The 13,795-nt window shown below is 52.1% G+C and overlaps 1 protein-coding gene across 3 annotated transcripts in view; it reads left to right on the top strand.

Moving 5' to 3' along the window:
* The window catches only part of cacna2d2a (calcium channel, voltage-dependent, alpha 2/delta subunit 2a), a 262,938-nt gene that overhangs the window by 218,422 nt on the left and 30,721 nt on the right, over positions 1–13,795 (top strand). For all 3 annotated transcript variants that reach the window (XM_065027032.1, XM_065027031.1, XM_065027033.1), the window contains 5 exons: positions 6,804–6,854; positions 8,288–8,387; positions 10,129–10,290; positions 11,643–11,753; positions 12,362–12,440. In XM_065027032.1, coding sequence (XP_064883104.1) covers positions 6,804–6,854; positions 8,288–8,387; positions 10,129–10,290; positions 11,643–11,753; positions 12,362–12,440 — 503 coding nt within the window. The remainder of the gene's footprint in view (positions 1–6,803; positions 6,855–8,287; positions 8,388–10,128; positions 10,291–11,642; positions 11,754–12,361; positions 12,441–13,795) is intronic.

Genomic DNA, 13,795 nt, shown 5'->3' with positions numbered 1-13,795 from the left:
TGTTGGGGCGGTGGGCAGGGACAGGCAAGGATGGTGTTGTTGGGGCGGTGGGCAGGGACAGGCAGGGATGGTGTTGTTGGGGGGGGGGTAGAGGCAGGCAGGGATGGTGTTGTTGGGGCGGTGGGCAGGGACAGGCAGGGATGGTGTTGTTGGGGCGGTGGGCAGGGACAGGCAGGGATGGTGTTGTTGGGGCGGTGGGCAGGGACAGGCAGGGATGGTGTTGTTGGGGCGGTGGGCAGGGATGGTGTTGTTGGGGCGGTGGGCAGGGATGGTGTTGTTGGGGTGGTGGGCAGGGACAGGCAAGGATGGTGTTGTTGGGGCGGTGGGCAGGGATGGTGTTGTTGGGGCGGTGGGCAGGGACAGGCAGGGATAGTGTTGTTGGGGGGGTAGAGGCAGGCAGGCAGGGTTGGTGTTGTTGGGGTGGTGGGCAGGGACAGGCAGGGATAGTGTTGTTGGGGGGGGTAGAGGCAGGCAGGGATGGTGTTGTTGGGGCAGTGGGCAGGGACAGGCAGGGATAGTGTTTGTTGGGGCGGTGGGCAGGGACAGGCAGGGATAGTGTTGTTGGGGCGGTAGGCAGGGATAGTGTTGTTGGGGGGGTAGAGGCAGGTAGGCAGGGTTGGTGTTGTTGGGGCAGTGGGCAGGGACAGGCAGGGATAGTGTTTGTTGGGCCGGTGGGCAGGGACAGGCAGGGATAGTGTTGTTGGGGCGGTAGGCAGGGATGGTGTTGTTGGGGTGGTGGGCAGGGACAGGCAGAGATAGTGTTGTTGGGGCGGTGGGCAGGGACAGGCAGGGATAGTGTTGTTGGGGGGGGGGTAGAGACAGGCAGGGATGGTGTTGTTGGGGCGGTGGGCAGGGATAGTGTTGTTGGGGCGGTGGGCAGGGACAGGCAGGGATAGTGTTGTTGGGGGGGTAGAGGCAGGCAGGCAGGGTCGGTGTTGTTGGGGTGGTGGGCAGGGACAGGCAGGGATAGTGTTGTTGGGGCGGTGGGCAGGGACAGGCAGGGATAGTGTTGTTGGGGGGGGGATAGAGGCAGGCAGGCAGGGTCGGTGTTGTTGGGGCGGTGGGCAGGGACAGGCAGGGATAGTGTTGTTGGGGGGATAGAGGCAGGCAGGCAGGGTCGGTGTTGTTGGGGTGGTGGGCAGGGACAGGCAGGGATAGTGTTGTTGGGGTGGTGGGCAGGGACAGGCAGGGATAGTGTTGTTGGGGCGGTGGGCAGGGACAGGCAGGGATAGTGTTGTTGGGGCAGTGGGCAGGGACAGGCAGGGATAGTGTTGTTGGGGCGGTGCGCAGGGGCAGGCAGGGATAGTGTTGTTGTTGGGGGGGTAGAGGTAGGCAGGGATGGTGCTGTTGGGGCGGTGGGCAGGGACAGGCAGGGATAGTGCTGTGAGGCGGGGTAGAGGCAGGCAGGGATGGTGTTGTTGGGGCGGTGGGCAGGGATGGTGTTGTTGGGGTGGTGGGCAGGGATAGTGTTGTTGGGGCGGTGGGCAGGGACAGGCAGGGATGGTGTTGTTGGGGCGGTGGGCAGGGATGGTGTTGTTGGGGTGGTGGGCAGGGACAGGCAGGGATAGTGTTGTTGGGGTGGTGGGCAGGGACAGGCAGAGACAGGCAGGGATAGTGTTGTTGGGGTGGTGGGCAGGGACAGGCAGAGATGGTGTTGTTGGGGTGGTGGGCAGGGACAGGCAAGGGTGGTGTTGTTGGGACGGTGGGCAGGGACAGGCAGGGATAGTGTTGTTGGGGTGGTGGGCAGGGATAGTGTTGTTGGGGTGGTGGGCAGGGACAGGCAAGGATGGTGTTGTTGGGGCGGTGGGCAGGGACAGGCAGGGATAGTGTTGTTGGGGTGGTGGGCAGGGACAGGCAGAGATGGTGTTGTTGGGGTGGTGGGCAGGGACAGGCAAGGGTGGTGTTGTTGGGGTGGTGGGCAGGGATAGTGTTGTTGGGGTGGTGGGCAGGGACAGGCAGAGACAGGCAGGGATAGTGTTGTTGGGGTGGTGGGCAGGGACAAGCAGATATGGTGTTGTTGGGGTGGTGGGCAGGGACAGGCAAGGGTGGTGTTGTTGGGACGGTGGGCAGGGACAGGCAGGGATAGTGTTGTTGGGGTGGTGGGCAGGGATAGTGTTGTTGGGGTGGTGGGCAGGGACAGGCAAGGATGGTGTTGTTGGGGCGGTGGGCAGGGACAGGCAGGGATAGTGTTGTTGGGGCGGTGGGCAGGGACAGGCAGGGATGGTGTTGTTGGGGTGGTGGGCAGGGACAGGCAGGGATAGTGTTGTTGGGGTGGTGGGCAGGGACAAGCAGGGATAGTGTTGTTGGGGTGGTGGGCAGGGACAAGCAGGGATAGTGTTGTTGGGGCGGTGGGCAGGGACAGGCAGGGATAGTGTTGTTGGGGGGGGTAGAGGCAAGCAGGGATGGTGTTGTTGGGGCGGTGGGCAGGGACTGGCAGTGATGGTGTTGTTGAGGCGATGGGCAGGGACAGGCAGGGATAGTGTTAGTGGGGTGGTGGGTAGGGACAGGCAGGGATAGTGTTGTTGGGGCAGTGGGTAGGGACAGGCAGGGATATTGTTGTTGGGGCGGTGGGCAGGGACAGGCAGGGATAGTGTTGTTGGGGCGGTGGGCAGGGACGGGCAGGGACAGGCAGGGATAGTGTTGTTGGGGTGGTGGGCAAGGACAGGCAGGGATATTGTTGTTGGGGTGGTGGGCAGGGACAGGCAGGGATGGTGTTGTTGGGGCGGTGGGCAGGGACAGGCAGGGATAGTGTTGTTGGGGTGGTGGGCAGGGACAGGCAGGGATAGTGTTGTTGGGGTGGTGGGCAGGGACAGGCAGGGATAGTGTTGTTGGGGTGGTGGGCAGGGACAGGCAGGGATAGTGTTGTTGGGGTGGTGGGCAGGGACAGGCAGGGATAGTGTTGTTGGGGTGGTGGGCAGGGACAGGCAGGGATAGTGTTGTTGGGGCGGTGGGCAGGGACAGGCAGGGATAGTGTTGTTGGGGTGGTGGGCAAGGACAGGCAGGGATATTGTTGTTGGGGTGGTGGGCAGGGACAGGCAGGGATGGGAAAGTGCCTGGGCTCAGTTCAGCACCAGCCAGGTCCATCTGCTCGTCACCTGGCTCTGGCACGCAGGAGTCTGGGTAATGACAGGGAAAGAATGGCATCAGCGGGCAGGAGCTGAGAGTTAATTACAGAATGGAACCCATGCAGAAACAACACATCTGGATCCATGAGGCAAATATAGAGGATCAGATGCAGCAGACATATCACTATAAGCTTCAATCCATGATGTTTTATCACCATGGAACTACTATACATCAGGCTGGAGATGGAAAAAAAAACTCATCCCCCCTCACTTGCTTGCTTGAAAGCAGGAATAAATACAATTGACTTTTAGGAATGGAGAGAGATAGAGAGAGAGAGACAGACAGACAGAGACAGAGAGACAGAGACAGAGAGAGAGAGAGAGAGAGAGACAGACAGACAGACAGACAGACAGACAGACAGACAGACAGACAGACAGACAGACAGACAGACAGACAGACAGACAGAGAGAGAGAGAGACAGAGACAGACAGAGAGAGAGACAGAGAGACAGAGAGACAGAGACAGAGAGAGAGAGAGAGAGAGAGAATACCACAGTCAGACGCAGCACGGCAATCTATGGAAAGATCAGTCGTGGCAGCGCTATAAATTCTGTCGCAAGTGATCCCCCCCCCACTCCAACCCCCCCCGCATCACACACTCAGCTTCTCTCCATCTTCTGTTACACTCCTCTTAAACCTCGTAGACAACCCCCCCAAGAGAAATAGTCTCTCTTGAAGTGACATTGTTTTCCCCCTGAGACATATGGGGAGCTAATGACAGCTCCGCATTTGACTGTGTGATGTGAGTGTGGGGCAACTGAGGTTGAACCAGTAATGGAAGTCGGCTGTGCCCCTCTCATTAACATTTAGCCCATGAATAACTTCAGCCATATGAAAGCACTAGAGTCCACTGAGAGAATGAGACGAGTTCGAGGATTTAATGAAATCCTCCCGCCACTCAGTTACTCAGGTCTGAAGCCCTTCACCAAAAGGGCCATTCCTTGAATATCTGGGCTGAGCTTTCTCTGGTGCCCCGGTGTGGAGACGTGGTGCACATTCTAACTGGGTTTGGTGCCGCATCGACGACCACTTTCACAACTCCATCTAGCCACGGAATGAAGCCATCACTGCGTGCAGTCTAACTCTCTTCTCTCTCCCCTTTCCCTCTCCCCGTGCACTCTCTTTCTCAAATTAAGATTTCCGTAATTAAATTGATAAAAGTCATGCCAATACACTTCATGGTTCCAGACCTGATTTCAAATGCCACATAGTGCTGTGGAAATTCTACCTTTGATGTGGCGTTCTCTGTTATGAAAAATAATTGGATTTCCCCCCCTCCCCCACACACTTCTGCCTATTCTGGGCATGCACGGTTAATCGATCTCTCAAGTGTCAGCGGTGACGGTGCTGGTTGGCTGACCTGCTTGTGTTCTCTCCTGGGGAGGGGGGGGGTTCAGGAGAGTGAGGCCCCGGTTGTGTTTGAAGCTGGGATTCAGGGCCACGTCGGTGCAGAGGGACAGCAGTGGAACAGAGGTCAGGGGTCACTGTGCAGGTTGGAGTGGTGGCGCGGTGCCTGCCAGTGAAGTGATGGGCTGGGGCTTGTGGGAGCAGCAACAGTGAGGCCTACCAGGACTCAGTTCCTCTCTACCTCTGTATCGGCCCTGGCCCGGCATAAGAAAAGCACCTAACTGGCCCACAGGCAGCTGGCCTGCCTCCACACACAGCGGAACCGCTGATAAAAAGCAGAAAGAGACTACTGATGATCGGTCTGCCTCTGCTTCGCTCGCGCCTCAGAATGCCAAGCGAACTAAACGCTAACATTTGAAACCCCCCGCCAAGCTGACCTGGAGGAGCCCTGTAACATTACGTCAATCTCTGCTCCATTTGTGTCAGGTGTAATGGGATTTTAATTGCAGTTGGGAGGGAATGAGTGCATTCCAATTTGCCTCTATATGTCAGCCTCTATCAGCAGTGGGCAGACGTTTGTGTTTGTGGCTTTTCCAGGACAACAAAGTGTCTAGCATCTTTGGTTCACTTTGCTGCTGTGTTTCTGCTCCCCCACAGTCCCGCCCTGCACCATCATGACTGACACACACACACACACACACACACACACACACACACACACACACACACACGCATAGCTGCCCTATTTTAGGAGTAGCTTTGCAACTGTAGCATAATGGTGTTAAGCAGCTTGTGTCTCGAGCTGACAAAGGGACCGGCAGAGTAAAGAATGTGTTTGACACCGGACTGGTGCGTCATTGAGGGACTAGAGAATCAGCAGTAGCTCTTATTGTACAGACAGACAGAGCTTAGCGCAGACGACCCAAAACACAGGTCAGCTCGGCTCAGCCTGCTTAGAAGCATGACTGAAATCTGTTCAGACGACCCAAAACACAGGTCAGCTCGGCTCAGCCTGCTTAGAAGCATGACTGAAATCTGTTCAGACGACCCAAAGCCTGCTTAGAAGCATGACAGAAATCTGTTCAGACGACCCAAAACACAGGTCAGCTCGGCTCAGCCTGCTTGGAAACATGACTGAAATCTGTTCAGACGACCCAAAACACAGGTCAGCTCGGCTCAGCCTGCTTAGAAGCATGACTGAAATCTGTTCAGACGACCCAAAAACACAGGTCAGCATGACGGCTCAGCCTGCTCAGCCTGCTTGGAAACATGACTGAAATCTGTTCAGACGACCCAAAACACAGGTCAGCTCGGCTCAGCCTGCTTGCAAACATGACTGAAATCTGTTCAGACGACCCAAAACACAGGTCAGCTCGGCTCAGCCTGCTTAGAAACATGACTGAAATCTGTTCAGACGACCCAAAACACAGGTCAGCTCGGCTCAGCCTGCTTAGAAGCATGACTGAAATCTGTTCAGACGACCCAAAACACAGGTCAGCTCGGCTCAGCCTGCTTGGAAACATGACTGAAATCTGTTCAGACGACCCAAAACACAGGTCAGCTCGGCTCAGCCTGCTTGGAAACATGACTGAAATCTGTTCAGACGACCCAAAACACAGGTCAGCTCGGCTCAGCCTGCTTAGAAGCATGACTGAAATCTGTTCAGACGACCCAAAACACAGGTCAGCTCGGCTCAGCCTGCTTGGAAACATGACTGAAATCTGTTCAGACGACCCAAAACACAGGTCAGCTCGGCTCAGCCTGCTTGGAAACATGACTGAAATCTGTTCAGACGACCCAAAACACAGGTCAGCTCGGCTCAGCCTGCTTGGAAACATGACTGAAATCTGTTCAGACGACCCAAAACACAGGTCAGCTCGGCTCAGCCTGCTTGGAAACATGACTGAAATCTGTTCAGACGACCCAAAACACAGGTCAGCTCGGCTCAGCCTGCTTGGAAACATGACTGAAATCTGTTTAGTTCAGACTCAAACTAAGTATAAAACAAACTGTCTAAAGACGACTCAGATTACTTAGACTGAAGATATACACATACAGGTTGCTCAACATGCAAACATAGCTTTACCTATACTGTAAGTGAACCTTAGCTAAGCCGGGACTCCATTCACTTGCCTCAACAAAGCTTAGAATCCATTTAGACACAGCTCTTGCAAGCTAATACTCCATTTCAGCATTTAAATATGCTCTGGTTGCTACATATTAACATAGCCCAGTTTATTGTAACCTAGGATCCCCATCAAATCTACCAGTTCAATTAAATGCAGTGAAGACTAATACAATTTATTAAACACATCTTTCTTTCTTGAACAGGTACATCCAAGGGGCATCCTCTCCAAAGGACATGATCATCATTGTGGATGTGTGAGTAGATGCAGTCTTTCCTTCTCCCTCTCTCCTCCCTCCTGTCTTTCCTTCTCCCTCTCTCCTCCCTCCTGTCTTTCCTTCTCCCTCTCTCCTCCCTCCTGTCTTTCCTTCTCCCTCTCTCCTCCCTCCTGTCTTTCCTTCTCCCTCTCTCCTCCTTCCTGTCTTTCCTTCTCCCTCTCTCCTCCCTCCTGTCTTTCCTTCTCCCTCTCTCCTCCCTCCTGTCTTTCCTTCTCCCTCTCTCCTCCCTCCTTCCTGTCTTTCCTTCTCCCTCTCTCCTCCTTCCTGTCTTTCCTTCTCCCTCTCTCCTCCCTCCTGTCTTTCCTTCTCCCTCTCTCCTCCCTCCTGTCTTTCCTTCTCCCTCCCTCCTCCCTCCTGTCTTTCCTTCTCCCTCTCTCCTCCTTCCAGTCTTTCCTTCTCCCTCTCTCCTCCCTCCTTCCTGTCTTTCCTTCTCCCTCTCTCCTCCCTCCTGTCTTTCCTTCTCCCTCTCTCCTCCCTCCTGTCTTTCCTTCTCCCTCTCTCCTTCCTCCTGTCTTTCCTTCTCCCTCTCTCCTCCTTCCTGTCTTTCCTTCTCCCTCTCTCCTCCCTCCTGTCTTTCCTTCTCCCTCTCTCCTCCTTCCAGTCTTTCCTTCTCCCTCTCTCCTCCCTCCTTCCTGTCTTTCATTCTCCCTCTCTCCTCCCTCCTGTCTTTCCTTCTCCCTCTCTCCTCCCTCCTGTCTTTCCTTCTCCCTCTCTCCTCCCTCCTTCCTGTCTTTCCTTCTCCCTCTCTCCTCCTTCCTGTCTTTCCTTCTCCCTCTCTTCTCCCTCCTGTCTTTCCTTCTCCCTCTCTCCTCCCTCCTGTCTTTCCTTCTCCCTCCCTCCTCCCTCCTGTCTTTCCTTCTCCCTCTCTCCTCCTTCCAGTCTTTCCTTCTCCCTCTCTCCTCCCTCCTTCCTGTCTTTCCTTCTCCCTCTCTCCTCCCTCCTGTCTTTCCTTCTCCCTCTCTCCTCCCTCCTGTCCTTCCTTCTCCCTCTCTCCTCCCTCCTGTCCTCTCTCAGCAGTGACAGTAAAGGTCTCTAGTGCCACCTGTTGGTTTACCCCGATCAGAGGAGATTCTAGTCTCCCATGTCGATCGTGTTTATTTTCACAGACCTCTTGCTCTTGTACCCATGTCTTAGCAGTACAATACAAAGATTATTTTTCCTGAATGCATGCTGAAATAAACTGGGGTTGGGTCACGGGAGGAATGAGAGGATAGATTAAGACTGTTTTTGTGTGTCCTACGCCAGATCCCCAACCTGTAAATACTCAGCACAGTATAAACGAGCAGAGGGAGCGTCACTGTATAGCCTCCTATGGGTACGCCATCCTATCTGGACGAGGTTGTAAGACGGAGCCGTTTAGATTGAACTGTATGGCTCAATGATCTGTTGGTTGTGCTCTGTTGTGTCTGTAGGAGTGGCAGTGTCAGTGGACTCACCCTGAAGCTGATGAAGTCCTCTGTGATGCAGATGCTAGACACTCTGTCAGATGATGACTATGTGAATGTAGCCAGGGTGAGTAGCCTCGCTGGTAAGGCGACGATTAGAACTGGGCTCTGCGTTTTCCCGGGACTCCTTCAGGCCCCCCGTGTCAGTAATTTGCAGCTGAAGGTCTGGTTGTTCGTCAATATCCAATGACAATGTTAGAACACGGTTAACACCTCCAATATAACAGGATCCGTAATGCATTGGGGTGGCCATGAGAGCTCGTATAGGTTCCTATCACATAGGCACATGTGGTTGCATAGTTATGCTATAAAAACGATTACTTCCCTACATGATTATAGTCCCACAATGTTGCAACCCCTGGTCTATGTGTGATTGTGCCGGGCTCTATCTCCCCCACAGTCTCCCTGCCTTCCTAGGTTTTTCATGAATTGATTGCTGCATTGTCTGACTCACTGCATACATACATGCACACACACACACACACACACACACACACACACACACACAAAACACACACACACACACACACACACACACACTGGTGGGGTAGCCCTGTTTGGAGACTTGGGTGGCTAATCCCCCATAATCCAGTGCTCTTAGTCAGTGTATGGCTCTAAATCCCAGCTCTAAGAGGCAGAAATGAGCGTGGTAATCTGGGTGGGAACGAGGCTGATTTCCACCCCTATAGAGAAAATAAGAGCTCTGGAAGTAGGAAGGAAAGTCAATGGTTGTGCCGGTGTTTGTGTGTGTATACCTATCTGTCTGTATATATTTTAGTGTATGAAGACACCAACAGTAATTCGTGTTATTTGAGGTTTTTCAAAGATTGTGCATTTGATCAGTCAAATATTCCCATTATTATGCATTGTAGTTACAAACACAACAACTGTTGATATCCTAACCTCTGACAGAACAATTACCTTTATCAGTTGCTCCTATCCAGAGTTATTTACAGAAGCAATCAGGATTAAGTGCCTTGCTCAAGGGCTCATCGACTGATTTGTCACCTAGTCGGCTTGGGGATTAGAACCAGCGACCTTTCCGTTACTGGCCCGACGCTCTTAACCACTAGGTTACCTGCCGCCTCAGCAATACAGTATAACCGTCCACAGAAGCATTAATATTAGGCCTGGAATTGTATTGAACGTGTAACTGTCATTTTGTTCGGAGATCATAATCTGTGACAAGGAATTCTAAACGTTACTTTGAATACTATACTTCAAGTCCTTTCTTCTCTTTATTTTGGACCAATATAAGTATCAAACTACACAAACACAAGGAAATGTCATCTTTTCACGCACCAAATTCCTTTCCCTATTTCATGCTATCATTCTGCCATCGAAATGTCAACGGATTTTCAAGTTGACCTTCAAGAAGAAAGGCCATTAAAAATGCTGACATTACAGGACATTGCTGTTCAATGCTAATCACACATAGGTACTGCTCTCTGCTTACCTTTCTGTCTGTCACACACGCACACGCAGTCACAAACAGAGTCCAGGACTAATTTAAATGTTGCCGAGGAGATCTCGATGACATTACCTTGGCTGGGTGTCTGTTCTTGGTTTACATTGGAATTCCAGGTGCACCTGTTCTTTGTGTGGAACACTGTAATTATCAACGTTTATTGCCAGAGTGGCACAGAGCAACCCACAGCTGCACACGTCCCCCTCCTTATCTGGTTACACACACACACACACACACAACAGATGGAGTGGCCGTCAAATGCCAGCGAGCGAGCGGCGTGGTCACACTCAGACACGTTCAATTGACAATTAGTCATCATTATCTGTCTTTTCTCCCCCAGTTTAACGAGAAGGCAGATGCCGTGGTCCCCTGCTTTAAGACCTTGGTCCAGGCCACCATGAGAAACAAGAAGATCTTCAAGGAGTCCATCATGAACATGCAAGCCAAAGGAACCACTGACTACAAGTCTGGCTTCCAGTTCGCCTTCGAACAGCTACTCAATGTAAGACTAAGAGCCAGCAGTCAGCCGCACGCTCTGGGTTTTAGTTCAGGGTGGTAGGTTAGGTTAGGCCTTCCGCGAAATGTCCATGGTATAAGACACGCTAATTAGCAAACTGACATCCCAATTGATATACTAATTGACCCAGCCACTCTTTAGACAATCAGAGGATTACGCCTCTTCTGAATGGAGCCCAAAGGGGCTGCTAGTCAGTCGGCCGGTCTGGTTAAGAGCGGCCACTGCAGTGGCATGATGATGATGACGGTGGCGCTTAGGGCCAGCCAGCACAGCAGTGGTCCCTGTCTGTGTGTGCAGCAGGGAGGCAACCCTGCAGGCAGGCACTGGTCCGTCCAAAACACCTGCCTGCCTCTGTCTGTCTGTCTGTCTGCACAGGTGCTGCCTCAGCTTAGCTCCATATGCTCCTGTATATTTTCGGAAGCTGCCAACCCTAATGGGCTCTGATGGGATGATTGATGAGAGGAGCCCAGAAGAGATCGGCCACCGACACTTTATATTCCTCTGGTGGGCTGGGAGGCACGGAGCCAAGCGCCCAGCCCAGCCCAGCCCAGCCCAGCCCAGCCCAGCCCAGCCCAGCCCAGCCCAGCCTGCCCCCCCACCCCAGCAGAATGAGAAATAAAAGCTTTTTAATCGCTGTCTCCCGCCGCCGCGCTCCCTATGATTGGTGGCAGAAGCACAATAAAAATGTGTAATTGTGGTAATAGTATGTATCTTTATTAGAATCTTGTCAGAGTGACGTGCCGCTGGCCTGCCTATCGATTCGAACGGTCAGATAGGCAGCCTGGTGGAGGAGACGGATGAGGGAGAAAGAGGGGGTTATGCCTATAACCCAATCCATATCACAGTGGAATGCCACTGGCCACTGAACACATTCACCAATCTGCACGCACGGGATATATTACCCTACACACAGAGATATGTACACTTCGATCCCAGATATGTGGATGTTTTGTGTACTGTACATGCAGGTTACCTAGCATATTAGAAAAGAGAATCTACAGTTGTTCAAAGGCGAACTGGAAGACAGGCTTGTCCTTTCCTCAAGCACTCTTCTCCCCTGTGAAGAACCAAGCCGCCATTTTCAGTGATTTCCTGGAAGGAGAGGCTATACTGAATCGTGTCTTTATCGTGTCTTTGTCATGTCTTTATCATGTCGTCTGATGTCCTCTTCCGTTCCTTGACGGTCTCTTCCCCCTCTCTCGCTAATCACTCTCTCACTAATCACCCTCTCTCTCTCTCTCTCTCTCTCCCTCTGTATCTCTCTCTGTATCTCTCTCTATCCCGCTTTCTGCCTCTCCCTTGCTATCTCCCTCTTCTTCTCTCTCTCTGTTCCACAGGATACCGGCGCCCCAAGGGCGGGCTGCAATAAGATGATAATGATGTTTACAGATGGAGGAGAGGACCGTGCCCAGGACATCTTTGAGAAGTACAACTGGCCCAACAAAACCGTGAGTCCTGTCCCTAATAACCAAGGATCTATTCATCAATCCAAGTCTGCCAATGAATCAGTCCGTGAGATGATAAACCAGCCTGTGGTCTCCCATCTCCCTCTCAACCCTTTGTCCTTATGAAATAAATACCATGTTTCTCAACAGCAGGTGTCATTTTTGGGGGGGGGGTGAGATTCCAACACTTCCATCCTTGGACATAGATCCAGCCTTTTGGTTTGCGTTTCCTCTTTTCTTCCTCATTGGCATTACTTTCCATCCCTGTCATCTCTCTCTCTCTCTCTCTCTCTCTCTCTCTCTCTCTCTCCCTCCCTCTCTCTCTCTCTGTCTCTTTTCTTGTCTTGCTGCAGGTGTTAACAGCTCTGACCTGCTGACTAATTAGCCACTTTATCACCAGAGCCCAGGAAATTACAGCCAACACATGCACACACTCACTCTCTTTCCTCTCTCTCTCTCTCTCTGTCGTTCTGTCTCCCTCTCCTACCGTTTCTCTTCCTCGTCCTCGCTCACGCCCTGGCTTGAAATGCTTCCGCCGTTATACGTTCTCGCTGCACGAGAGTAATGTCCAGTTTTTCACCCTCTCCGCTCACTATCCCCTCTTCTCTCAGATTCGAGTATTTACCTTTTCAGTCGGGCAGCACAACTATGATGTCACACCTTTGCAGTGGATAGCTTGTGCCAACAAAGGTGAGTAAGAGGGTGTGTCTATAAACTGTATGGACACGGACTGATTTACATGCACAATCTCAACGTTACCCAAGTCCAGCAAAGAGAAACGATAAAATATGTGATTATAATGGTGTAATGATGTAACCAAACTCCAGTCAAAATGCCCAACTGTCCCCGACCCAGATGACTGAGCTTTCCTCCTTGACCATCGGCCCTCATGACCTCATGACACTCAGCCCGCTCTGCACTATAACCAATGCCGAATTCCACTTTTCTGCTCTCTCGGTTAAACTCTTTTTTTTCCACTCTTTCTGGAACAAAAACGTCTCTCTCTCTCTCTCTCCTCGCTCTCTCCCTCTTTATCCCCTCTGTTGTTGGGTTTATCAGTGTCTCAACATTTCTCTTATACACTTAGCGTTCCCTTCTTCCTGTCACAAGCAGCATGCCTCCTATCGAAGGCTGACTCATTCATTTCCTGCAGAGCCGTCAGAGTGCTTCAGAAGTACCTCCCTCCCCGCATGTTGTAATGAATAATCGTGTGGAGCCTGGCTGTGTGTTGATAACGATGGCTACCATCTCTCAGTCAGGCAGGCGGCATGTGGGAAGTCCAGGATTACTCCTCTGTGCCAGCGTGCCACTCACTCTAACCATTAGCGTGGCACCAAAGCCAATGCCGACATAAGACAATGGTTATTGACGTCCTCTCCTCTATGGAGCCGTCCTTTTCAACATAGTCGTACCTCATTGAGATATCCAGAGACACCCTATAATGACATGTAGAGCCGAACCTTCTCACCTTCACACACTTAAACACACATGGATCCCCCCTCGCAAACACCTTACACACCCAGCTCCCAGTCGACTAGACTCCCTGTTGACTCGCTTGGCTTGTGCTGCAATCCCCTCTTAAGTGGAGCCTGACTCCCGCTCTGACAGTTCTTTGGGCCCAAACCGCTCTCCTCGTGTGGCTGAAGCCCGGCAGACCTCCAGTCCATGCTCATTCGTTACTATGCTCATTCATTTCTATGCTCATTCGTTTCTATGCTCATTCGTCGCTCCTTGTGTCGTGTCCTACAACTGGAGGTGTCACACAATAGCACAAAGCAAGCGAAGGAGCTACTGTTCTGAGCACAGTCATAGTTTGTGGGCGTGCGCTTCTGTGGATGCTACCGTGATTACAGCATTATCCTGGGGCCAGCTTAATAATACTGTCATTTTAACACATTTTCCCTGTAACTTTACAGAAATTTACTCGGCACCAGAGGTTCTGTAATATATTTCACAGGCACTATTTTGCGAGAACGCAATTTGTTTCCCTGAAAAAAATTACCAAAAAAAACGACAGCCGTTCCCGCCTCTTAACATTCCGAGTG

Source organism: Oncorhynchus nerka, linkage group LG2, assembly GCF_034236695.1.
Source record: "Oncorhynchus nerka isolate Pitt River linkage group LG2, Oner_Uvic_2.0, whole genome shotgun sequence".
NCBI classification, from domain to species: domain Eukaryota; kingdom Metazoa; phylum Chordata; class Actinopteri; order Salmoniformes; family Salmonidae; genus Oncorhynchus; species Oncorhynchus nerka.
This window is presented reverse-complemented; position numbering and strand designations above follow the sequence as displayed.